The sequence below is a fragment of the Rhincodon typus genome, chromosome 10 (assembly GCF_021869965.1).
Source record: "Rhincodon typus isolate 14 chromosome 10, sRhiTyp1.1, whole genome shotgun sequence".
Lineage (NCBI taxonomy): Eukaryota > Metazoa > Chordata > Chondrichthyes > Orectolobiformes > Rhincodontidae > Rhincodon > Rhincodon typus.
The window spans coordinates 76,250,264-76,277,880 of NC_063341.1; the positions used below are offsets into that span (position 1 = coordinate 76,250,264).

A 27,617-nucleotide genomic window follows, 5' to 3' on the forward strand; every position below is an offset into this window, starting at 1 on the left:
TGTGTGTGTGTGTGTCTCTCTCTCTCTCTTTGTGTGTGTGTGTGTGTCTCTCTCTCTCTCTTTGTGTGTGTGTGTGTGTGTGTGTCTCTTTCTAGACCTGCAGCATGGAAACTGATTCATGCTGATCAAAATGTCCGACCACACAAACCCCATTTCCCAGCGCTTGGCCCATATCCTTATAAACCATTCCTATTCATGTATTCATCCAAATACCTTTTAAATGTTGTTAACATACCTGCCTCAACCACTTCCGCTGGCAGTACCACCCTCTTTTTAAAAAAAGAAGTTGCCCCGCAAGTTCCTATTTATTCTTTCACCCCTTAAACTGATGCCTTCTAGTCCTCAATTCCCCAACCCTGGGAAAAATGCTGAGTGCATTCACCCTATCCATGCCTCACATGATCTTATACACTTCTATAAGAGGCCCCCTCAGTCTCTGAGGCTCTGAAGGAAAAAGTCCTAGCTTGTCCAACCTCTCCCTGTAACTCGGTGCCTTAAGTCCAGGCAGCATCCTTGTAAATTTCTTCTGTACTCTTTCCAGTTTAATAACATCCTTCAAGGTGACCAAAACTGAACACAGCACTCCAAGTGTGCCCTCACCAATGTCCTGTACAACTGCAACATAACCTCCCAACTTCTGTGCTCAGTGCCCTAACTGATGAAGGCCAGTGCGCCAAAAGCCACCTTCACTGCCCTGTCTACCTGTGACTCCACTTTCAGAGAACCGTGCACCTGAACTCCAAGGGCCCTCTGTTCCACTACACTCCTTAAGGCCCGACCATTCACCATGAAACAGCTATCTGGATTTGACTTTCCAAAATGTAACACCTCACACTTACATATATTAAACTCCATTTGCCATTTCTCGGCCTACTTTCCCAGCTGATCAAGATCCTGCTACAATTTCTGATAACCATCCTCACTGCCCATGATACTGCCTATTTTAGTGTCACCCGCAAACTTACTTATCATGCCTGTTCATTCTCATCCAAATCATTGATGTAGATAACAAACAGCAATGGGCCCAGCACCAACCCCTAAGGCACACCACTAGTCACAGGCCTCTAGTCCGACAAGCATCCTTCCATTGTTACTTTCTGCCATGTTACCATCATTGTTACCATCAAGCCAATTGTGTATTCAACTTGCCAACTTTCCATGGATTTCATGCAATCAACCTTCCAGAGCAGCCTACCACATGGAACCTTATCAAAAGCCTTACTGATATCCAACCTTCACCAACCTTCCTGGTCACTTCTTCATTAAAGGACTCTAACAAATTTGTGAGGCATGATCTCCCACGCGCGAAGCCTTGATGACTACTCCAAATCAAACCCTGTCTTTCTAAATGTGTCTCTATCTAATCCCTCCCTTGAGTTACTTCTCAAGTAACTTACCCACTACAGATGTTAGGCTTATTGGTCTATAATTCCCAGGTTTTTCTTTGCAGCCCTTCTTGAATAAGGGCACAACATTCGCTACCCTCCACTCTTCCGGGATCTAACCTGTGGCTAACGATCATGCAAGTATATTAACCAGAGCCCCTGCAATTTCTTCTCTAGCCTCTTGTAGGGTTCTTGGATATATCTGATCATGACCAGGAGATTTATCCACCTTTTTACATTCCAATGCTTCCAACACCACCTCTACTGCGATATGGACTGTCCCCATGATATCACCACTAACTTCCCCAAGCTCCCAAGTCGTCTTGTCTTTCTCCATGTTAAACACAGAAGAAATATTCATTGATGACCTCGCCCATCTCCTGAGGTTCCACATATACATATCCACTTTGGTCCTTGAGGGGTCCTATTCTCTCTCTAGGTATTCTTTTTCCTTTAATATACTGAAAGAATCTCTTTGGATTGACCCTAATCTTCTCAGTTGAAGCTATCTTGTGCCCCCTTTTCGCCCTCCTGATTTCCTTCTACAGTAAACTCCGGTAATCCCCTATATTCCTCCAGGGATTCCCTTGATCCCAGCTGCCTGTTCCTGAACCATGCCTCCAATTTTTTTCTGGTCAAAGACCTCACTATCTCTTATCATCCAGGGTTTCCGACTCCTGCCAACCTTGCCCTTCACCCTCACCTTGAACTCTAGCTATCACATTTTTAAAGGCCTCCCACTTGCCAGAGGTCCCTTTGCCCGCAAACAAACTACTCCAATCAACCTCTGCAAGCTCCTGTCTAATTCCATCAAAATTTGTCTTGCCCCAATTTGGAACTTGAACCTGTGGACCAGTTTTTTCCCCCTCCATAACTGTTTTAAAATTAATAGAACTATGGTCACTGGTCCCAAAGTGCCCCCCCCCACTGTCACCTCAGTCACCTGTCCTGCCCTATTTCCCAAGAGTAGGTCGAGTTTTGCCCCTTCCCTTGTAGGACCCTCTGTATACTGCTTGAAACTTTCCTGAACACATTTAACAAATTCCACCGCATCTCAGCCCTTAACACTATGGCAGTCCCGGCCAATGTTTGGAAAATTAAAATTCCCCACTATGACCACCCTATTACTCCTGCATATTTGTTCCTCTAATTCCTGTTGACTGTTTGGGGGCCTGCATTACAAGCTCAATAATGTCACCATTCCCTTCTTATTTCTTAGCTCCACCCACAAAGCCTCACTGGATGATCTCTCAGTTGTTTCACCTCTGACTACTGCTGTGATACTCCCCTTAATCAAAAACACAACTCCCTCCTCCCCTCTTTCCTTCACCTCTCTCCTGCCTAAAGCACCTGTACCCTGGCACATTAAGCTGCCAGTCCTGTCCCTCCCTTAGCCATGTTTCTGTAAAAGCTATAATATTACAGCCCCACATACCTATCCCTGCCTTGAGTTCATCAGCCTTACCTGTCAGCCCTCTTAAATTGAAGTAGATGCAATTTAATCCAACAGGCATTCCTTGCTTACTGTCCTGTTCCAGCCTGACATGCCTCTTCAACTTGTTATTTCTGATTATTGTATCTCCTTGCCACCTCACACTTACCTCCCTGCTGTTGAGGATCTTCTCCCCTCCCCCCGGCCTTAGTTTAAACCCTGCCTTGCAGCACTAGCAAATCTGCCCTCCATCAGGATATTGGTCCCCCTTCAGTTCAGGTGCAACCTGTCCCTCTTGAACAGGTCACTTCTGCCCCAGAAAAGATAAGATCCCAATAATCTAGTAATCTGAATCCCAGCCTCCTGCACCAATTCTTTAGCCACACATTCATCTGCCATATCCTCCTGTTCGTACCCTCACTAGCACGTGGCACCAGAAGTAATATGGAGATTACCACCATCAAGGTCCTGGTTTCCTAGCTCTGTATAGTCACTCCGCAGGACCTCATCCTTATTCCTACCTATGTCATTTGTGCCAATGTGCACAATGACTTCTGGCTGCCCACCATTCCCTTCGAAAGCGTTCTGCAGCCGCTCCGAGACATCCTAGACTCTGGCACCTGGGAAGCAACACACTGTCCTGGATTCCTATCTGCGGCCATGAATCTCCTGTCTGTCCCCCTAACTATCGAGTCTCCTATCACTAAAGTCCTGTTTACCTTTACCCTTTCCTGCTGTGCCCCAAAGCCATTTGTAGTGCCACTGGCCTGGCCACTGGGGGTGGTCATCCCCACCCATCCGACCCCCACCCCCCGCTTCCCCAAGAGTATCCAAAATGACTGATCTGATCGTTTTCAACTCCCTTTCCTGCTTTTTTTTTCCATTAAACTTTGATTCCTTTACCTATTGTCGAGCGCATTTAGAATCCTGTATATTTCAATGGGGTCACCTCTCATTCTTCTAAACTCCAATGAGTACAGGCCCAACCTACGCAAACTCTCCTCTTAAGGTAATACAACCATGCACAGAATCAATCTAGCAAACCACCTCTCGGATGCCTCCAATGACCGTATATGTCTCCTTAGATAATGGGCCCAAAGCTGTTTGCAATATTCCAGGTGTGGTCTGACTAATGCCTCGTGTAGAAGTATGAAATACTGTTTAGTATTATTAAATAAGCAAAAGTAATTCAAATCTTCCTGCCAGAGACCATGTGCAGTTCATGTTCACTGCAGATTTAATCCCCTCATTAAATATCTCTGTCAGGCTCTTTTTAAAGTATTGATGCATCACCAGTAGTTTTAGCTGGCAATTGTTTGTCCTGTGTTTTGGTGATAGTAGGGGAGATGCAGATAAGGATTATCCTTCGTAACCCAGTTCTTTCTTATTACCCTTGTACCTTGGTGACCAAAAAATGAATATAGCAAAAAACGTGTCTGAACAGGGGGTATGAAACCACTTCAGATTATGAGAGGTAGGTGATTTGGCCTCTTTGAGCTTGCCCTGCCATTCAGTAAGGTCATGACTGATCTGGTGGTGCTCTCAACTCCTCTCTTCATTTCCCACACCCCACATAATCCTTGACTTCCTTGCAGATCAGAAATCTGTCTAATTCAGTCAACCTGAATATATTTAGTGCTGTTACCTTCCACCTACTCTTCTATCGTACAGAGCTAACTTTAATTGTAATTTAGTCTTCTGCTTGATTTGTGAATTACCATGCTTCAAGATGGTTTGTCAAGTGTCAAATCCGCTGTTACCGTCCAGTCCATTTCTATTGCAGTATACATCTCAAGTTTGGAGACGACCCGAAGGTTGGCAGGGTGGTTAACAGTATGGAATAAGATCTTGGGTTATAGGAGGATATAGACAAATTGATAAGATGGGCAGACCAGTGGCAGATAGAATTTAATAACTGTGCGGTGATGTACTTTGATAGAAGTAACAAGACAAGGGAAATACTCAATGGCAGGACACAAGGTAGCTCAAAGGAAAGAGGGATCTTGGGGTGTTTATCCACAAATCCCTGAAGATGGCAGGGTGGGTTACCAGTCAAGGTATAGATTATAAGAGCAGAGAGACTATATTAGAGCTGTACAGCATTTTGGTTAGGCCACAGCTGGAGTACTGTGTGCAGTTTTGGGCACTGCACCATACGAGTGGTGTAATTGCATTGAAAGGGATTCAGAGGAGATTAATCAGAATGTTACCTAGGATGGAGCAGTTTAGCTATGAAGAGAGGCTAGATAAGTTTGAGTTGTTTCCTTTGGAGGAGAAGGCAGAGAGAGGACCTGATAGATGTTTAAGGCTATAAGGGGCTTAGGGTGAATAGAAAGCAGCTGTTCCCCCTAGTCGAAGGATCAGTAAAAAGGACCAATAATTTTAAGGTGAAAGACAGAAGGTTTAGAGGTGATTTGAGGAACTTTTTTTCACAGAGGGGGTGGTGGGTGTCTGGAATGCACTGCCAGAGGGGGTTGTTGAGGCAGGTCATAGAACCTAGAACATAGAACAGTACAGCACAGTTACAGGCCTTTTGACCCACGATGTTGTGCCGAACTTTTACCTAACCTAAGGTCTGTCTAACCTGCACCCCTACCTTATACTATCATCCATATGCCTATCTAATCAAATCTCTCAAATTTTTAAAAAGTAGTTGGATATGCACTTGAAGTGTCATAAGACTCCAGGCTATAGGCCTAGTGCTGGAATGTGGGACAAGTGTAGATTTAATGTTGCTTTGATTTTACAGACTTGATGGACTGAAGAGCCCCTTTTGTATTGTTTGATTCATTATTTATTTATGATCACCATCTGTCCTCAGATGTGGAACCTTATTTGCAGCTGCATAGAATTTCATTTGCTCATCTTGCATTTCATGGCTATTGGCTGTTTCCTCTCTTGATTATGCCTCCACAGTAAATATACACCAGTTTGGACAGTTCCCGTTAGGTTCATTCAAGAAGGTTAGTAACAGTGGAATCAGCACTAGGGTACTGAGGCTCAGTATCTAGTACTTTCCTGCAATTTAAAGTCAATCCTGAATAAGTGTCTGCTGGATTCTTTATTCACACAATTAATTACTTTCCTATATGCTCATTTTGCCCCACTTTTCAGCTTCGGTAGGATATGGTGGCATTCTGGTAATATCACTAAACTAATGATCCAAAATTAAAAGAAGAACTGTGGATACAAAAGATCAAAAACAAAAACAGAAACTTCTGGAAAAACTCAGCAAGCCTGGCAGTGTCTGTGGAGAGACAGCAGAGTTAATATTTTGAGTCCAGTGATCCTTCAGAGCTGTTCTTCTGACCCTTCTGAGGAAGGATCACTGGACTTAATGTTACTTTCACTACACAGATGCTGCCAGATGTGCTGAGTATTGCCAGCAATTTCTGTTTTTGTAATAATCCAGAAGCATTGGCTAATGCCCTGGCTACGTGGGTTTAGATCCAACCAGAGCAGCTAATGGAATTTAAATTCAACTATTTTATATTTTTTTAAAAAGTCTGAAATTCAAGCTGCGTTCAGTAATGGTGCCATGAAACTGTAAATAATCGATGCAAAAATTCAGATGCTGCTCCAAATATTTTATGTAAGGAAATCTGCTTTCCTTACCTGGTCTGGCTGCATGTGACTCCAGACCCACAGCAATGTGGTTGACTCTTAGCTACAATGAGCTAGCAAGCCATTCCATTCAAGGGCAGTTAAGGATGGACAATCAAAGTTGGCAGTGTCAGCGACACCCACATTCCATAATAGCATTTAGAAAAAGAAACATTTTTTTGGAAATTCCAAATAAGGTTATCCCAAGTAATTTTCGACTCTCTTAAACTTGCTAGGCCAAATTTATTGCCTGTTCCTAGTTGGTCTGAGTAGTAGGCCCTCCTTGTACAGCTGCAGTTCTCGTTTTTGTAACACAAAGTGCTGAAGAAAATTAGGCCTGGCAGTCTCAGTGGCAAGAGAAACAGTGTTAATGTTTTGATTCCAATGTGACTTCTTCGGATCTCCTTCAGTCTTTTTGCTTCTGCAAAGTATAGATGAGAAATTCCAGATATTAACTCTGATAGAACCAATTTTGCAGGTTATGGTGTTCTGTTGATCTTGTTACTCTTGTTCTTCTCAATCCTGGAATCCTTGCAGTGGGGATATGCTTTTGGAGCAGACTACTGAGTTGCTGCAGTGCACCATGTAGGAATATATACAGCATAGCAGTGGAAAGAGGGATTTAATACTGAGTTGAGAGGGAGGGAGTGGTTCAAGAAGAATGCCTTGTTTGGCTGCAGAGTCCTATATACACCACTGGTATCATTCGGGATTTTCCCCTTATATGGCCAAATTGGTCAGTGTTTGCTAGTTAGATTGCATTCATACATCTGTTTTTCTCTGGATCACTTCAAGCATGCTTGAGATCATTCCAGTACATGAACTACTTTATTTATCACGGTTTTGAATTGACTGACTGTTTTGCTTAATAAACTGAAATCTCTTGTTTTTGCAAAGTTGAAAATTGACATCTGTTCATCCAGCATTGACCACATGGATTAACTGGCTGTTTCTGATGTAAATTCAGTAATCGTGTGTAGATGGTCTGTATCCTGTTTTATTGTGCACAACATATATGAATCTGTGTGTGTGTTATATATGAATCCAGATTAAAACTACCATCAGACTCTCTCTCCACCCACCCCCCCGACCCCTGAATTGATTCTGATTTTTTTGAGTATTCTAAATCTCTTTTAAAAATAGTCATTTGAGTACAATCTTGGTGTCAACCATTTTCACAACGAGAGCAATAGATCTTCCGTGTAGTATATGCGTAGCGAGTATAATGGAGGGAACTAAACAGGTTGTGTTCGACTAATCGATCAGTGTTATCATCCTTCATAGTGCACAAACATTTTCCCTAGGATAGATGTTAGCCCATTTGATCTATAATTCACAGTCCAATGGTAGTTTTGTTTTAAATATCAGCATCATTTTTTGTTTAAATTTAACAGACCCCTCCTAAACTGTTGACAAAGCTGATTGCTTGTCTTGCTGCAATAAAAACGAACTGCAGCTGCTGGAAATCTGAAACAGAAACAGAAAGTGCTAGAGAAACGCAGCAGGTCTGGCTACGTCTGTGGAGAGGAAGACCAGTTTAACGTTTCATTAAGTCTCTCCAGAGAGGCTGCCAGACCTGCTGAGTTTGTACTTTCCATTTTTGTTTCTTACCTTGTTGTTCTTTAATTATTCCTGTTTGTCCACTTTTTAATCCAAATATTCTTATGGCACGTAAGTCTAAGAACTTTGCAACATGTTTTCTTCAAATACCTTGTTGCTGTTTGCAGGGCCCAGTATTCCATGATCCTTAGCATGTTAAAATATTTTATTTTCTACAATTTCTTTATCTACTTAAACGTCTTCTGGATATCTTGTCATGACTGTCCAATTAATAATTCTGAAGTCTTCCACAAAATGTAATTATTTTTGAGCTTTAGTTTCACTTTGAACTACTTGATGACTGTTGCTCAAATACTGACACTTTCAGGTTGCTAATTGATTCTGAAGGTCTACTTACTGCTAAAGCTAATCCAACCACCTGCACTGTTCTGCTTCACCCTCTTGAAGAAGTTAGCACTAATCGTATCTATTAAATTATTCATAAAGTTCACCTTACTTGAAATAGTTCAGACTTTAATCTTACCTAACTGCCTTGCTTAACCCTTAAGAAATCATAATAATACAAAAGTATGGAAGAATAATATTCCTTTCTACAAGGTGTCAACCTGTTAAAATAATTCATTGTGGGAGTTGGTTTGCTGTATTACTACACTAACTTGTCCTCAGTTTGATGGGTGTGACTAGCTGTTTATTGTTCATATATCCTAACTGGCTTATAAAATACCTTGTTTCACTGTGTTTCAGGACAACTCTAACTTGTATATGGTGATGGAGTATGTGCCAGGTGGTGAAATGTTTTCACATCTTAGAAGAATCGGAAGGTTCAGGTAAGGTTTACATCATTTATCTGTTGAGCCACTTGATTATTTCACGACTTGTATGCAGCTATCATGGGGTATGGTTGTTAAGTTTCCTGATGACCCCAAAAGTAGGAAAGTAAGTTAGAAAGACATAAAATGGCTGCAAAGGGATATAGGTTGTGAGTGAGCAAAGATGTAACAAATGGAATATAATACAGGAAGATGTGAAGTTCTCCATTTTGGCAGGAAGAATGAAAAAGAAGTGTGTTATCTAAGTCATGAGAGATGGTAGAGCTTAGATGCAGAAGGACCTAGCTGCTCTGGGGTATTTATCACAAAAAGGTTAGAATGCAGGTGCAGCAAGTAAATAAGTAAGCCAATAGAATAGTATTACTTATTGCAAGGGGAATTGAATATAAAAGTAGAGACTTGCTTTGTTATAAAGGCATTGGTGAGACCACATCTGGGGTAGTGTGAGGGGTATTGGTCTCCTTTATATAAGGAAAGTTCTAAATGCATTGAAAGGACTTCAGAGAAGGATTACAAGACTATCTTAGAATGGGCTAGTTAAATAGTCTGTAACGTGGAAATCAGGCCTTTCAGCCCAACTTACCCATGCCACCCAGTTTTCACAATTTAAATTAGTCCCATTTACCTGTGTTTTGGTCCAGATCCCTCCATTCCATTCCAATCCCATCCAGAAGACATAGGATCAGAAATTAGGCCATTCAGCCCATCAAGTCTGCTCTGCCATTCAATTGTGGCTGATAAGTTTCTCAACCCCATTCTCCCGTTTTCTCCCTGTAACCCTTGATCCCCTTGACAATCAAGAACCTACCTATCTCAGTCTTAAATATTCTCAATGACCTGGCCTCCACAGCCTTCTGTGGCAGTGAATTCCATAGATTCACCACTCTCTGGCTGAAGAAGTTTCTCCTTATATCCAATCTAAAAGGTCTCCCCCTTTTACTCGAAGGCTGTGCTCTCGGGTCCTAGTCTCTCCTACCAATGGAAACATCTTCTCAACATCCCCTCTGTCCAGGCCTTTCCGTATTCTGGTAGGTTTCAATTAGATCCCCCCTCATACTTCTAAACTCCATCGAGTATAGACCCAGAGTCCTCAAATTTCCTCATATGTTAAGCCTTTCATTCCTGGTACCATTCTTGTGAACCTCCTCTGAACTCACTCCAGGCCCAGTACATCTTTCCTGAGATATGGGGCCCAAAACTGTGCACAATACTCCAAATGTGGCCTGACCAGGGCCTTATAGAGCCTGAGAAGTACATCCCTGCTTTTATATTCAAGTCCTCTCAAAATAAATGTCAAAGTTGCATTTTCTTTCCTAACTACTGACTCAACGTGCAAGTTTACCTTGAGAATCCTGGACTAGAACTCCCAAGTATCTTTGCACTTCAGACTTCTGAATTTTCTCCCCATTTAGGAAATAGTCTATGCTTCTATTCTTCTTACCAAAGTGCATGACCTCACACTTTCCCACATTGCACTCCATCTGCCACTTCTTTGCCCACTCTCCTAATCTGTCCAAACCCTTCTGCAGCCTCCCCAGCTCCTTAATACTACCTGCCCCTCTACCTATCTTTGTATCGTCTGCAACCCTAGCCAGCATGCCCTCAGTTCCTTCATCTAGATCATTAATGTACAAAGTGAAAAGTTGTGGTCCCAACACTGACCCTTGGGGAACACCACTGGTCACTGGCTGCCATCCTGAGAAAGACCCTTTTAATTCCACTCTTTGCTTCTGCCAGAGACCCAATCTTCTATCTGTGTAAGCACCTTGCCTCTAACACCATGGGCCCTTATCTTACTCCGCAGCCTCCTGTGTGGCACCTTGTCAAAGCCCTTCTGGAAGTCCAGGTAGATAACATCCATTGGCTCTCCTTGGTCGAACCTACTCGTTCCTCAAAGAAGTCTAACAGATTTGTCAGGTCTTACCTCCCCTTGATGAACCCATGCTGCCTGCCCTATTTTACCATGCACTTCCAAGTATTCAGAAATCTCATCCTTCACAATGGGCTCCAAAATCTGACCCATGACTGAGGTTAAGCTAATCAGCCTGTGATTTTCAGTCTTTTGCCTTACTCCCATTTTAAACAGGGGTGTTACTTTAGTGATTTTCTAGTCCTCTATATCTGTTTAATGTTTCCTAAATTATAAAATTGTATTTTGCTTCCACCACTATCTCTGGTACCTGTTCCAGACACTCACCACCTGCATGAAAAAATTGTCCCTGTGAATCCTTTTGACCCCCTCACCTTAAACCTATGCCATCTAGTTTTAGACTCCTCCATCATGGAGAAAAGTTGTCAACTACCGACCTTATCTGTGCCTCTCATGATTTTATAGACCTCTATCAGGTCATCCCTCAGTCTCCTACACTCCGGGGGTGGAGGAGGGGGGCGGGGGAGGGTGGAAGAGAATGTCACAGCCTATCCAACCTTCCGTATAACTCAAACCTTCTGGTCCAGGTAGTACTCGAGTAAATCTTTTCTGCACTCTTTCTAGTTTAATATCCTTTTCAACGTGGGGTGACCAGAACTGCACGTAGTACTCCAAATCTGGCCTCACCAACGTCTTGTACAGCTGCAACAAGACATTGCAACCTATTTACTCAGTGCTCTGACCGATGAAAGCAAGCATGCTGAAAGCCTTCACTGCTGTGTCTATCATTTTCAAGGAGCTATGAACCTGTACCCGTAGATCTCTTTGTTACATAACACTGGCCAAGCCCTACCATTGACTGTGTAAGTCTTGCTCTGGTTTGCCTTACCAAAATGCAACACCTTGCGTTTATTTAAATTAAACTCCCATCTGCCTTTCTTCAGCCCACTGCCTCCGGTTGATCAAGATTTCACTGCGTTCCCAGATAACCACCCTCACTGTCCCTTATACCATCAACCTTGGTGCCATCTACAAACCTATGAATCATACCTCCTAAATTTTCATCCAAGTCATTTATATAAATGTTATCTTATAAGGAAAAGTTTAACAGGCCAGATTTGCATCTGCTGGAGTTGAAAACAGCAAGAGGCAATGTGATCGAAGGGTCTTGACAAGGTGGATGAGAAGAACCTATTTCTCTTGTGGGACAATCTAGAACAAGAGGCCACTATTTCAAAATAAGGTTTCAGCAACTTAAGACACAAATAGGGTGAATTTTTTTCAGTGTTGAGTCTCTGGAGTACTGTTCTTCAAAAGTCAGCGGAAGTAGTCCTTGAATATTTTTAAGGCAGAAGTAGTTAGATTATTGATAAGACGTTGGTGAGATGTTATTGGGGACAGGTATGAACTGGGGGCAAATCCCCTCCCCCTTTGCATGACATCGCACATCTCACTTGCAGCATTCCTTTTCTAGTCATAGAACATAGAACATTACAGCGCAGTACAGGCCCTTCGGCCCTCGATGTTGCGCCAACCTGTGAAACCAATCTGAAGCCCATCTAACCTAAACTATTTCATTATCATCCATATGTTTATCCAATGACCATTTAAATGCCCTTAAAGTTGGCGAGTCTACTATTTTTGCAGGCAGGGCATTCCACGCCCTTGCTACTCTCTGAGTAAAGAACCTACCTCTGACATCTGTCCTATATCTATCACCCCTCAATTTAAAGCTATGTCCCCTCGTGCTAGCCATCACCATCCGAGGAAAAAGGCTCCCACTGTCCACCCTATCTAATCCTCTGATCATCTTGTATGTCTCTATCAAGTCACCTCTTAACCTTCTCTCTAACGAAAACAGCCTCAAGACCCTCAGCCTTTCCTCATAAGACCTTCCCTCCATACCAGGCAACATCCTGGTAAATCTCCTCTGCACCCTTTCCAATGCTTCCACATCCTTCCTATAATGCGGTGACCAGAACTGTACGCAATACTCCAAGTGCGGCCGCACCAGAGTTTTGTACAGCTGCAACATGACCTCATGGCTCCTAAACTCAATCCTTCTACCAATAAAACCTAACGTACTGTACGCCTTCTTAACAACGCTATCAACCTGGGTGGCAACTTTCAGTGATCTTTGCACATGGACACCGAGATCTTTCTGCTCATCCACACTACCAAGAATCTTACCATTAGCCCAGTACTCTGTATTCCTGTTACTCCTTCCAAAGTGAATCACCTCACACTTTTCTGCATTAAACTCCATTTGCCACCTCCCAGCCCAGCTCTGCAGCTTATCTATGTCCCTCTGTAACCTGCAACATCCTTCCGCACTATCCACAACTCCACCGACTTTGGTGTCATCCACAAATTTACTAACCCATCCTTCTACGCCCTCATCCAGGTCATTTATAAAAATGACAAACAGCAGTGGCCCCAAAACAGATCCTTGAGGTACACCACTAGTAACTGAACTCCAGGATGAACGTTTCCCATCAACCACCACCCTCTGTCTTCTTACAGCTTGCCAATTTCTGATCCAAACCGCTAAATCACCCTCAATCCCATGCCTCCGTATTTTCTGCAATAGCCTACCATGGGGAACCTTATCAAACGCTTTACTGAAATCCATATACACCACATCAACCGCTTTACCCTCATCCACCTGTTTGGTCACCTTCTCAAAGAACTCAATAAGGTTTGTGAGGCACGACCTACCCTTCACAAAACCGTGTTGACTATCCCTAATCAAATTATTCCTTTCTAGATGATTATAAATCCTATCTCTTATAATCCTTTCCAACACTTTACCCACAACTGAAGTAAGGCTCACTGGTCTATAATTACCAGGGTTGTCTCTACTCCCCTTCTTGAACAAGGGGACAACATTTGCTAGTCTCCAGTCTTCTGGCACTATTCCTGAAGACAATGACGACAGAAAGATCAAAGCCAAAGGCTCTGCAATCTCCTCTCTAGCTTCCCAGAGAATCCTAGGATAAATCCCATCGGCCCAGGGGACTTAACTATTTTCACATCTTCCAGAATTGCTAACACCTCCTCCTTATGAACCTCAATCCCGTCTAGTCTAATAGACTGTATCTCAGTATTCTCCTGGACTACATTGTCTTTTTCCTGTGTGAATACTGATGAAAAATATTCATTTAACACCTCTTCTATCTCTTCGGACTCCACGCACAACTTCCCACTACTGTCCTTGACCGGCCCCAATCTTACTCTAGTCATTCTTTTATTCCTGACATACCTATAGAAAGCTTTAGGGTTTTCCTTGATCCTACCTGCTAAAGACTTCTCATGTCGCCTCCTGGCTCTTCTTAGCTCTCTCTTTAGGTCCTTCCTGGCTAACTTGTAACTCTCAAGCGCCCTAACTGAGCCTTCACGCCTCATCTCTACATAAGCCTCCTTCTTCCTCTTGACAAGAGATTCAACTTCTTTAGTAAACCACGGTTCCCTCGCTCGACCACTTCCTCCCTGCGTGACAGGTACATACTTCTCAAGGACACGCAGTAGCTGTTCCTTGAACAAGCTCCACATTTCAATTGTGCCCAGCTCCTGCAGTTTCCTTCTCCATCCTATGCATCCTAAATCTTGCCTCATCGCCTCATAATTGCCTTTCCCCCAGCTATAACTCTTGCCCTGCGGTATATACCTATCCCTTTCCATCGCTAAAGTAAACGTAACCAAATTGTGGTCACTATCACCAAAGTGCTCATCTACCTCCAAATCTAACACCTGGCCTGGTTCATTACCCAGTACCAAATCCAATGTGGCCTCGCCTCTTGTTGGCCTGTTTTTTTTTTGTCATCAGCACAGGTTTGCAGTCCTTCCAGGAAGGAGAAAACACATCAATAATTTGTCTTGCGTTAACCTGATATTGTGTTGATATATTTTAGTATTTGAATCTATGAAGTTTAATTTGTATATTTTCTTTACCAGCTCTGATTAGCAATCTATATAAGAAAAGCCTGTCAATTGAAGTTTGTGTGTCTATAAACTATTGAAGTAGATTTTAGTACACTGTTTTATAAAAAATTTGCTTTTAATGTACGGAGTTCAAAAACAAATTATTTGTCAATTAAAACCTGACAGGTTAGTTTCTCCTTTTGGAGAGTACAGTCTTTTCTCCTTAACGTTGAGATGAATTAATTTGACTGTGTTTTGAGGTTCTACATGCAGTGCTTAGGAAAATTATGGGGTGAATTAGTGTGCTATTATCCACTACATTTCCTTTGTAAGTACTGAGTCCATAAGTGCAGGTAGTATTTCCAAAGTATTCATGGTGTAAATACCATCTATTGAATTCCTTGGAGGTACTCTATCTATCATTTACAAGGCCAGTATAGAATGATTGAGAGTAAAAGCATCCTGTTTGCACTGGATCATTTAATGTCAAACACCAAACCAGATATACTGTCTGAAGACCGAAATCCTGGTAGTTAAAAGAATGGGGTGCAAGAAGAAATGCCTCCTCACTGAACATTTTGTTAAGACTTCTGAGGTTAAGAAAAAAAAAGCAAAAACTTAAATTGGCCCTCAGAGTCAGCCTTTGCTTTGTAAAGAAGGGTCCAATCACCTTGTAACTATGTTCTCAAATGATGACACTCTCAGCAGGGAGAATTATCAATGTTTGCCCAGTGGGCACTTAAGTTCTTAAAATATAACCCTGCATAGTAATGGTTCTTGAAGGGGCATTCACATGAATAATGCATCTATCCAAGCTGAAGAACTGTAACATGCAAAACTTGTCAATTTTGTAGAGGTGGCAAAAGTGTGTAAATTCTTTCTTTTCTCACCAATGTACAATTTTTTGAAAAATCTTTTAAGATGTTATGTCTTTGCATGGTCAGCAGATAAGTTGAAATTTGCAACTCTTTTGGTGAGTCAACTTTGTCATGTAGTAACTGATTGCAAGTGCTTTGCTCTTTATGTAACTAGTAATTTAGTGTTCATATGCTGTATGTTTTGGTATTAGCCTGTTAATTGTATTATTAGTTTTTGGTTAAATTCATTACTGAATGCTATAATTTAAGCTTTTCTTTATAGTGAACCTCATGCACGGTTTTATGCAGCTCAGATAGTCCTGACCTTTGAGTACCTCCATTCACTAGACCTCATCTACAGAGACCTGAAGCCTGAAAACCTTTTAATTGACCAACAAGGGTATATCCAGGTATGGTGTTTGTACTGAGGAATGATCTTTGCCAATTTTAAGTTTCAAATAAATTCCAGGAATTTGTTATCTTAGATAATCATCTGCACTTTAATACACTTCAAAAATGAGGAAAGAAATTTTGCATCCGGGCTTACCATTTAGTGTTTTATATAATTGCAAGTTATTTTTTAAAAGTTAATTTAATGTATTTAATTACAGTGTCACTATATCTCACTATAGCAACTTCTGAATTTCCCTCCTCCAACCTTCTGAATGTTTTTTATTAAACCTGTCTTTGTGCAGTTTATTAAATTTTATATATATATGCATATATATTATATATAAAAATCGATAATTTTTCAGGGATATCAGCCTGTGATCAGATGATGATGAATCTGTGTTGGAGTTAGGAGAGAAATTATATATACATTGTTATAGACAACTGTTTGCATATAGATTTCAAATACAAGTGTTAAATTAAAAAGCTTCTAGGTTAGACATGACTTTGGTCACACTTTGATGTTTTGACAAGCAATATGTACAGGCTCAAGATTCTAAAATGTATATTTATATCTATATCTGCCCAATGGGAGATCCACTGCTTGTTTCTCCATACCTCAAACTCTTGCACTTTCCTCTTCAGTTGCTATCTTATTTGGTTTCAATGATCAACATGACTCCGGAAATGATGCTTGTGGTGTTTTCTGGTTGTCTTGTTCATGTGCTTAAAGGAAACGCACAAGAACTTTACATTACCCATCCTCCACCTGTAATCAGCCATTATATTCCAATAGCTCTCCCACCACCATCACTAAGAATTTTTTTCTTCATTTCAGCCATTACCCTGAACACTGGAACCCTTTCCTGAGGCTGGGACACTTCCAGAGGTCAGGGATGATCCTCAATACTGATCGATTTAAACATGATTACTACAAACCAGTGGCCAGATTATACACTTCACAATGTTGAAATAAATTTGCCCAATTATGTAGAAAGAATATTTTAATATTAGAACACTGAAAGGATCTGGTGTGCATCCTTGGGACTTGTATTATAGAGCTGTCGAGTTCTACAGCACAGATAAAGGTCCTTTGGCCCATCACATTCACACTAGTCAAAAACAACCTAACTATTCCAATCCCATTTTCCAGCACTTGCCTCATAGCTTTGAATGCCTTGGCATTGCAAGTGTACATCTAAATACTAAAATGATACGAGGGTTTCTGCCTCTACCACCCTTACATGCAGTGAGTTCTAGGTTCCCACCATCCTCTGGGCGAAAAAGTTTAGCCTCGCATCTCCTTTAAACCTTCTGCCAATTACCTTAAATCTGTACCCTCTACTATTGTATTACTGTACTTGGTTTCCATTTCTAGATCTTCATGTTACCGATTTATTTACATTAAAGCTTTAATTTAGGTCTGTGGCTTCTATCCTGAGCAAAAGCTAATTGCTACAATTATCTCGGTGGTAAAGTGAAACTGCCATTATCCTGATTTTTGTTATGTTGCTGTGCACAACAAAATCATGTCTGTAAGTCTCAATTTTAAACAGACAACTAAGATGCTGTCCAAGGAATGTGTTCTGTGCTCCAATTTCTCCTCTTCATTTCCTGGACCCTTTGTTTCCTGAATGAACTGGTTCATGCCAGGTTACAATTCCACAATTTTTACCAAATGCTTTGCAAGTAGATAAGCACATGAATAAGAAATGTTTGGAGGGATATGGGTCAAGTGCAGGCATGTGGGACTAGTTTTGTTTGGACTTATGTTCAGCATGGACTGGTTGGACCAAGGGGTCTGTTTCCATGCTGTATGACTCTCTACAGCCCACTCCCTGTTTGTTTCCATTTTGCTGCATATGGTGTGTGTGTGTGTGGGATACCAGTGTTTGTGGGATACCAGTATTTGTAGTACTGAACTAGTCATCCACAGCTGAGAATTTAATTGCCACCATGGCAAGTACGGAAATCAAATTCCCATTAAATATGTCTGTTATTGAGCCAGTTCAAGATAAAGGAGCCATGAAAGCTTCCAGATTGTCGTTATAACTCAACTATTTAGCTAATGTTCTACAGGAAAGAGAGCAAGCCGCCTACATCCAGCCTGGCTCATGCGTGTCTCTTGGTGCCTTCAGGCTAAGTCTGACTCGGTCAGTCAGCAGCATCAAAAAAAAAGTTGCAGAATAGCAGGATCTTTGAATATTGTAAAAAAGTTTTGCATGATTGCCTGTTCTTGTATTTCTTAAACCTTCTCTAAAGTGGCACCTACTCAAAGAATCTTATTTTAAAGAGATTGTCGGGAAAACTCATCTGGTTCACTAATCTCCTTCAGGAAAGGAGACTGCCAGCCTTACCTGGTCTGGTCTACATGTGACTTCAGACCCACAACAATGTGGTTGACTCTCGACCACCCTCTGGGCAATTAGGAATGGGCAATAAATGCTGACACATCCAACGATATCTTTGTCCCTTGAATGAATTTTTAAAATGAAGGCATTTAATAGGTCATCTTTTATAGGTCACAGATTTTGGTTTCGCAAAAAGGGTAAAGGGAAGAACTTGGACACTTTGTGGAACCCCAGAATACTTAGCTCCAGAGATTATTCTCAGCAAGGTAAGCCTGAGACAGGAATGGGCCTCTTAACCTCTCAAGAAACCTTCCTTACAGTCTTGGCGTTGGAATTTTATTGCATTGGCGTTGTATTCAACAAGCAATTCTGTGTGAGGCACCTGAACACATTTCTGAGAGATGTGATGTGGCATTATGTAAATTCAAGCTTTCCTTTTATAAGCTTCTCTTCAACTTGACATGTTTCCCTCCCCTGTAATTTTCCATAACTTAAACAGGAAACTGGCACAGTGTAATCAAAGTTGAACTTTCAAAGTGTTTATCTTTCTGGGGGAAATTGTATTGGTGTTGCAGACCAAGTTCTTTGTGTTTTAGTACTAAAATGCGCTTGTATTTTCATTTTGTAGGGCTACAACAAAGCAGTGGATTGGTGGGCATTGGGAGTTCTCATCTATGAAATGGCAGCTGGGTACCCTCCATTCTTTGCAGACCAGCCTATACAGATCTATGAAAAGATTGTGTCTGGAAAGGTGAAGTGTGATAAATTTAACAAATGTATTCAAGATTGCATACTTTGTAAAATACCAACAATTCTTCCATTTTGTGTTTTGTTGGTTTGGGTGCAAACTTCTCTTTGGGTATTCATGTGTCACCTCATTTTTTTAGTGTTCCTCAACGCAATACCAGTTGTTAACCTGCAGAAGTGTTCTCTTATTCCCCCCAGTGGTTGAATGGGTGCACTGCAGTGGATGCGACAATTGGCTATAAAGATGTCTTGCAGTCCTAAATAGCTGTTCAGTAATTCCTGCTGCAAAGTGTTCAGGTGAAGGAGGCTTCTTGCTCCTCACAGACGCCAGTGATTTACTTGTCATCACTGGCTGTCCTGGATTACACATGGAAGGGGAGGGGGTAAATAAAGGTTTACTTGCCCAGGAGGGGAAATGTTCTGTCTCTGACTCCCCCATCCCAAAATCTGCCGATTGCTTCACCCACCTTCCCTAATCTTCTAAGATCAGTAAATTCACCTTGAAATGGCTTCTTTCAGAAGTTGGTGTCTATGGGACAATAATTGAGCTCACAGAATTCTGACAAGTTTCTCAACTGTGAGACTTACTTGGAAAAATATTGTCTTCTATTCTCTGGGTCCCCCTTCAAAAATTGTTTTGAGGACATGGAGTGTAATTTTACAGAGTATTGGGATCCATTGAGGGTCAGCTTAACTCAGTTAGCAGCGCTGTCACCTAAGTTAGTGGGATCAAATTCCATTACATAACATCGTGACCCCACTGAGCATCTCGTGCATTGTCTCCATTGTAATCTTTCAAACAAACTGTAATCTTGCAAACAAACTGCAAAACCAAGTTTTGTCTCCCTGTTCAGATGGATATAAAATCCAGGGCACTATTTAAAGATACACAAAAAATTCTTCCAATGTCCTGGCCTGGCATTCACCTTTCAACAAACCCTATCTAAATAGATTAATTTGTCATTTGCTGGATGTTGGTCTATGCTTGGTGCTAACTGACACATTTTTCCACAAAGACATTAAATTCACCATCTGTATGTCATTCATTGGATGGCGTCTTTTGACAGTAATTCAATCGTTGTGTCCATGCTGGCTCTCTGCAAATGCAATTCCCTGTTTTGCCACTTCCCCTTCTTTCCCTGTGGCTTTGTCATTTTTATTTCAAGATATTGGTCCAATTTCTTTCTGAATACCGTGACTGATTCTGTCTCAGCTCACTCAGTGCATTCCAGATCCCAACCCCTCTCGCTGTGGAAAAATGTTTTCCACATTTCGCCTTTGTTTTTGCAAATGAGTTTAATTTTTTTAGTCTGTTTCTCAATCCTCTGAAAATAGGAACAAAATTCTCTATTTACTTAGTTCCAGACCCCTCAGGATTTTGAACATACTATCAAGTCTCCTCACAACCACCTCTTTAGCAAGAACAACCACAATTTCCCAAAGCTATCTAACTGATTTTTCTCATTCTTGGAAATATTCCCCTGATTTTTTTTTTCCTGTACCATGTCTAAGCTCCTCCCATCTTTTCTAAGAGAGTCCCAGAACTGGACTCAGGACAGTAGTCCAGTTGAGGTTGAACCCCTATTATATACAGTTCATAATGTCCTACGTTTGTACTTTATGACAAACTAAAACAAATTGCTGGAGAAACTCAACAGATCTGGCAGTATCTGTGGAGAGAGAAATAAATTTTAATTTTGTTCAGAACCTTTGTTTCATAGCTAGCTGCCAGATTTCAGAGTTTCTGCAGAATTTCTGTTCTTGTTTGTTTCACATCTCAAGCATTCATAGTTCTTTGTTTTATTTTTGTATTCTCTGGTCCTATTTAATAAAAACTTGCTGTACACTTCTTTAACTGCTATCTCAATGTGTTCTGTTGCCTTCAATGATTTTTGCACACCTTCCCCTACTCGCTCTGCTTGCACATCTTTGTGTATATTGCCCCTCCATTTTCTTCCTAAAAGATAAATAATTTCACATCTCTGCGTTACGCTTCAACACTAACCACCTCACGTTCACAATACTTCCAAGTTTTGTCATTCTGCCCTATGCACCAAGGTCTGCATCATTAATACGCATATACCCTTGGTCATTTATATATGTATACCAGAGAGAGCAGAGGTCCTAACACTGACTCCTGGGAAATTCTTCAATGAACCGTCCTCCAGTACAACAAAGAATTGTTCACCATTGCTCTGTTTCCTGTCACTGAGCTCATTTTACATTTATATTACTACTGTCGCAATTATTGCATGAGCTGTAAATTTTCTGTTGTGCGGCACTTTATCAAATGCCTTCATGAAGTCCATGTACACCACACCAGCAACATTGCTATCATCAACCCCCTCTGTTAGCTTATCAAAAATTGCAAGCAAATCAGTTAATCACAAATTGCCCTTAATACTTTCCAGTTTCCTTAACCAATTCGCATTTGCCCAAATAACTAATCATTTTTCAACTAATAATGCTTTGAAACGTGCAGAAAACCTGGAATCTGAATCCCACTAAACAGAACACTGTTACCTGCAATTTAATGTGGTTTTACAGTGTCATGCCACAGCCTGATTTATGTTTCATCACTGTTGATGCTGGGAGCCTCTGCTTCTACCATTTGAATAGAGATCTGAAGACACTCCCAGGACTAATCTTTTGCATACAGGGACAAGGCAAGGTTGCTTCACCTCCCAAAGATTCAAATGTCTTTTTAAAAAAAAGACGAACTTCCAGCTGAATTTTTCTGCTGTGAATGAGCGTTACAGTTTCTTTCACAGTGAAAATTGCATTGTAGCTGGTCACCTAAAGTTCTGAGGAATGCATTGAAATGCGCTGTTTAAAATCACATAATTTCTGTTCTCAAAAGACTGACTGACGTGCTTCCTTTACTCAGGTACGGTTCCCTTCTCACTTCAGTTCAGACCTGAAAGACCTGCTGCGAAATTTGCTTCAGGTAGATCTGACCAAACGATATGGGAACCTCAAAAACGGTGTGAATGATATTAAGAACCACAAATGGTTTGCCACTACAGATTGGATTGCCATTTACCAGAGGAAGGTAGGTGCTTTGTCCTGAGCTTTCTAAAAATAAAAGTAGAGTTTTCAAATGGTTTACTAAATTAGTAAATCCAGCAGAAGATTGCGCCAAGAATGTGATTTGTACATTAATTCTTTCACCTTCCCAATCCCTGAAGCCTGCAAGTTTATTTGCTTCAAGTGCCTATGCAGTTTCCATTTAAAATTATTCATCACCTCCACTTCAACCGCCCTCGAGCAATGGGTGTCGGGTCATAGAGTCATAGAGTCATAGTTATACAGCACAAAAACAGATCCTTTGGTCCAACTCGTCCAGATAGCCTAAATAAATCTTCTCCCATTTGCCAGCATTTGGCCCATATCCCTCTAAACCTGTCTTATTAATGTACCCATTCAGATGCCGTATAAATGTTGCAATTGTACCAGCCTCCTCCACTTCCTCTGGTAGCTTGTTCTGTACACGCACCACTCTCTTCATGAAAAAGTTGCTCCTTAGGTCCCTTTTAAATCTTTCCCCTCTTGCCTTAAACTTCTACCCTCCAGTTTTGGACTCACCTACCCTGGGGAAAAGACCTTGGCTAATCACACCATCCATGCCTTTCCTGATTTTATAATCCTCTATAAGGTCGCCCTTCAGCCTCCAACGCTCCAAGGGAAAAAGCCTCAGTCTATCCAGCGATAACGCAGTGTGGATCTGGAAGAACACAGCGGGCCAGGCAGCATCAGAGGAGCAGGAAAGTTGACGTTTCTGGTTGGGACCCTTCTTCAGAAATGGGGAGGGGGAAGGGAGCTCTATTTCTGATGCTCTGCTGACTCCAGCATCTGCAGTTCTTACTATCTCCCAGTCTATCCAGCCTGTCCTTATAACTCAAACCCTCCAATCCTGGCAACATTGTTGTGAATCTTTTCTGAACCCTTTCAAGTTTAACAACATCTTTCCTATAGCAGAGAGACCAAAATTGAAAGCAGTATTCCAAAAATCGCCTCACCAGCGTCCCGTGCAGCTACAACATGACATCCCAACTCCTATACTCTATGCACTAACCAATAAAGACAAGGATACTAACATTGCCTTCACCACCCTGTCTACCTGTGACTCCACTTTCAAGGAACTATGCACCTGAACCCCCCAGGGCCCTACCATAAGCTCTATAAGGCTTGCCCTGTTTTGCCTTAGCAAAATGCAACACTTCACATTTAGTGAAATTACACTCCATTTGCCACTCCTCAGCCCATTGACCCATCTGATCAAGGTCCTGTTGTACTCAGAGATAACTTGTCTTCACTGTCCAGTACACCACCAATTTTTGTCATCTGCAAACTTAATAACCATACCTCCCGTATTCACATCCAAATCATTTATATAAATGTTGTAAAACAGCGGACCCAGCACACCACTGGTCACAGGCCTCCAGTCCAAAAAAAAATCCTCTACCACCATCCTGTCTCCTACCTTTTAAGCCAATTTTGTATCCAATTGACTCACTCCCCCTGGATTGTGTGATCTAACCTTGCTAATCAGTCTGCCATGCGAAACCTTATTGAATACCTTGCTGAAGTCCATATAGACAACATCTGCTGTGCCTTCATCTATTATCTTATTCAAAAAAATCAATCAAATTAGTGAAATACAATTTCCCACGCACAAAGCTATGTTGACTATCCCTAATCAGTCCTTGCCTTTCGAAATCCATGTAAATGCTGTCCCTCAGAATCCCCTCCAACAAATTATCCACCACTGACTTCACGAACAAAAATAGAAGTTGCTGGAAAAGCTCAGAAGGTCTGGCAGCATCTGTGAAGTAAAAATCAGTTAACATTTCGGGTCCAGTGACCCTTCCTCAGAACAAACATGAAAATGAAACACAGACAACCTGTATCAAAATGAAGGGCTGACCTCATGGTCAGAAGTTGTCAAACTCAATGTTGAGACCAGAGGCTGTCAAATACCTCATTAGAAAATGAGATGCTGTTCCTCCAGCTTGTGTTGGGTCTTGGTAGAACATTGCAGAAGGCCCAGGACAGAAATTAGAGCAAAAGAGGCTTTTAACAAAATAGAAAAAGTTTCTGGGTATTTTTCTCATTACCTGAATTGCAGCCAAAGGTCTGAAATGCTTGACCCCCTCTGCAACACATTTGATTCCCTCTCCTTCCAATTTTAACGATTTGTTCCTCTTGGCTTCTTGCATGTCATGGGTTTGGACTGTCCCAATCCACAGCGTGCTTTCAGTTCAAGTAATCACAGTCAGAGCCACAACTGTGTAGCTGACACAGGAAACTAAAATCTTTTTTCACATGGATGCTGTAATTGAGTCAAATGAAAGGAGCTGCAACTTCATCCCACCCTCAGAAGTCAGGCACCTGCAAACTGAATTGTTCATTTGCACATCACCATGCACATTCTTAAGTTTCCTTAACTAATGTTTTCTTTGTTCTTTCCATTTGTGGCTGTAAACATTGCAGTTGGTGAGTGGCTTCGTTTTGGTGTTTGCTTTTCAGATTGGTAGATGAAGAAAACTTGCTTGGTGACTGCAGTGGGTTTATGTGTGCCTCTGTAGAATTGTTGTTCCAGAGCTGCTATTCCAGTGACCTTTGTCTGTCTCATCCTCTTACATTTTGATATTGTTTTCAGGTGGAAGCTCCATTCATACCAAAGTGCAGAGGCCCAGGCGACACCAGCAATTTTGATGATTATGAAGAAGAGGACATCCGTGTCTCTTTAACTGAAAAATGTGCTAAAGAATTTGCCGATTTTTAGAGAGAAAGAGACCGTCAGGGCTTGTATTGGGATCTTTGCACTCTGCTAACAGATGGGGTGGAGCGGAAACCATCTTATTCGTCGAAACAATTACTTAGTTTCTTCATTCCACAAGGCTGAGGTCCTTCTTGCCATGATTCATGTGTGCAGTAAGCACAGCCCTCATACACAGGCACATTTACGCAAAGCACTACCTGTGCTACGACACAAAAACTAGACCACTTTCTTATTGTTTCCTTCCTTCCTTCCTTTGTTCTCCAGCAGTTGCCTTTGTGTCATGTAGTTTGTTTTTTTTCCCCCCCTTTGAAAATGGCAATTTGCAGAGAGTGAAACGTTTTGTTTAAGTGTAAAGTTAGAGCAAGTGTTTCAGGATTTTTTTTTGCACTTGGTGTGACTTAGCCCAAAGTGAAAGCTGGACGTTGCTTCTAGTGTTCGCAGCCACAATTCCTGTCTGTCATGTCTGAGAGGTCACAGTTGTAGAACACCTTACCTTGTAGAAATTAAGAAGCAGACTCCTAGAACCTAGACAGCATTTTTGACAAATTTTTTTTTTGGAAGTAGTACTTGTTCTCTGTGTATTTATAAATAGACTGAACAAAAGCAAGTTCTCCTGGAAATGACCAAAATAAGGTAGAATTGATTGGATGATTGGAGCAGGGTATGCAGAGCCTGTGCCTTGAATACTCCTGTACTATCAAATTCAGCTGCCCTTCCCAATTGTTTTCGTATTCATCTGGGCAAGATCCAGGCCTAACATTCACCGGATGCTGCAGTCTGCTGAACATCATCTGAGTAAAGCTGCCAGCAGGTAATCTTCAGACTAGCTTTGTCTCCCTATCATTCGTAACTGTGTTGCGCCAGCATGTCAAAGCGTAGTCAGTTGTTGGGGTAACCATCCTACCCAACTCGAATTTCATTGTGTTCATATTAGATGATGGACAGTGGAAGGAGGGATTCCTGTTACAGGTGGTATGCTTCGAAAGGAAGAAAAATAGCGGCATCGGATACTATCAGGGAATGGAGACGTGAAATTGTTTTAATCGGAATGATTTGACATCAGAAATCCTAAAAGGGCAAGGTAAATGGTTTTATGCACGGATTCAGTCGTTAGCTGTATACGGTATAGTGAGCAAATGCACTATTTGAGCATGCAGTGGGGCTGCAGTCCTCAATTTTTGTTTTAAGATGCTGCAAAAGTAAAGAAGGTCACTGCCAGGATTGTGTTTGATTCTGAGGCACAGTGTCGTGATGCTGAAATAATATCTGGGCAAATGCTAAAAGATTAATCACTCCATAATTAGCTTTACAGACTAATAATTTTTAGTGCTTTGGTACATGCATTGCAAAATACTTAACACAGGTAACAACTGCCATGTTTCCACTATCTTTACCATTTTTTATATATATGTTTGTCTCCCTGGGAACAGAACTTAAGAGTTTGTAGGTGTTAAGCTCAGCTACTAGGTAGATGCATTGTCATATAATGACATAATCTGTTGCTACAGGAAAGGGCTAGTGCTTTCACATCCTAGTTGAAGCACTTATCCTCATGTATTTCAGTGTTGTTAAATCATGGGTTATAGATTCAGTGGATCTGTACACGCTAACATTTTTTTTTAAACCAATTCATTTTAACCAGATTAGTTTTATTTGTACACTTACAGCACACAGTTCTGATCTCTTTCTCTCGCACACATATATATATATATCTATATATATATTTATATATTTATGTATGTATATGAAATAAACCTCTAACAGTTTAAATTGAAATGGTTTCTTATGTACAGAAGCAGGCTGAATTCAGATTGGTTCAGATAAATACAGGAAAGGAAAGCAATGAATTTTAATAAACCAACTTGATTTGGCATAGAACCAGTGTATTTGCTTGAGTTAGCAGTAAGGAAACATTGACACAATGTCCTCTTAACCTGAAGGGAACTCATGGAAGTAAGGCCTTTGTAGACATTTGCATTACCAGTATGAGCTGTAATATCAAACATTCTGTTTGTCGTCTTCGCTGTCAAAACATTTGCACAACAATGTCCATTATGAGGCTGACATCGACAGCAGTTTTTTTTTCATCCACCCATATTTACCTGTATGTGCAAGGGAAGTATAAGATACTTTGCTGTAGCAGATTTTATGTAACTAAAGAAATGTAAGGTCACATTAATAAATTTAAAAGTTCCTTTGTATGAAAATGTTAAAATCTTTTTGTATTTCATTTAGACTGAGGACATGCTGTTGTATGCTAGCTGTATGCGATAAATTCTACAGTAACTTTGTTGTCGTTTATGGATTTAAAGGTTTTAATAAATGCTGAAGATCACATTTCTGACTGGCTTATATGTTATTAAAGCTTGGACAATCAGACGCTGTGTTTATAGTGTTCCAGCCATTGGGAGCCTATATTTGTGGGAAGAAGTCTAAAATCAGAATGGTTTTTGCTTGTTAAGACTCTGTTCTTTTCCAGGGAGCATGATAATTTTTTTTTCTGTAATGGATCAATTTTGATCAGCATTGTGTGGATGTCTAGTGAGCGCCTGTTTTACATCAGCTTCTATTTGCTATTCGTACTTTTTTAAAGTAAGAATTGGTTCTAGCACTGTTTGTGGATAATGCAGAGAAAATAGCAATGAGAGCGTAGGTTTTCCTCTCGCACTGGATTTTCTTGCTTGTAGCTAGTGTTTTTGAGAATTTGATGTGCTTTAAGAGTGGATTTTTTTTCTTGTTAGTTATCCTACCTCCTTGGAGTGCGATCCCAAGTGTTGCTCCCATCTTGTTAATCCTGTAATGCCCGTTCAGCTAAAGGGTGGCATTCTTTACCCCACCCCCATTCTCTCAAACATAAGGTACCAGTTCCTATAGTGATGTCACTAG

The 27,617-nt window shown here is 41.1% G+C and overlaps 1 protein-coding gene across 2 annotated transcripts in view; it reads left to right on the top strand.

Annotated features, from left to right (window-relative positions):
• prkacba (protein kinase, cAMP-dependent, catalytic, beta a) overlaps positions 1-27,068 on the top strand; it is a 137,618-nt gene extending 110,550 nt beyond the window's left edge. For both annotated transcript variants that reach the window (XM_048601667.1, XM_048601668.1), the window contains 6 exons: positions 8,725-8,807; positions 15,742-15,868; positions 18,370-18,465; positions 18,828-18,950; positions 21,834-21,998; positions 24,609-27,068. In XM_048601667.1, coding sequence (XP_048457624.1) covers positions 8,725-8,807; positions 15,742-15,868; positions 18,370-18,465; positions 18,828-18,950; positions 21,834-21,998; positions 24,609-24,734 — 720 coding nt within the window. In that variant the 3' untranslated portion in view covers positions 24,735-27,068. The remainder of the gene's footprint in view (positions 1-8,724; positions 8,808-15,741; positions 15,869-18,369; positions 18,466-18,827; positions 18,951-21,833; positions 21,999-24,608) is intronic.
• Positions 27,069-27,617: the final 549 nt, after the last annotated feature.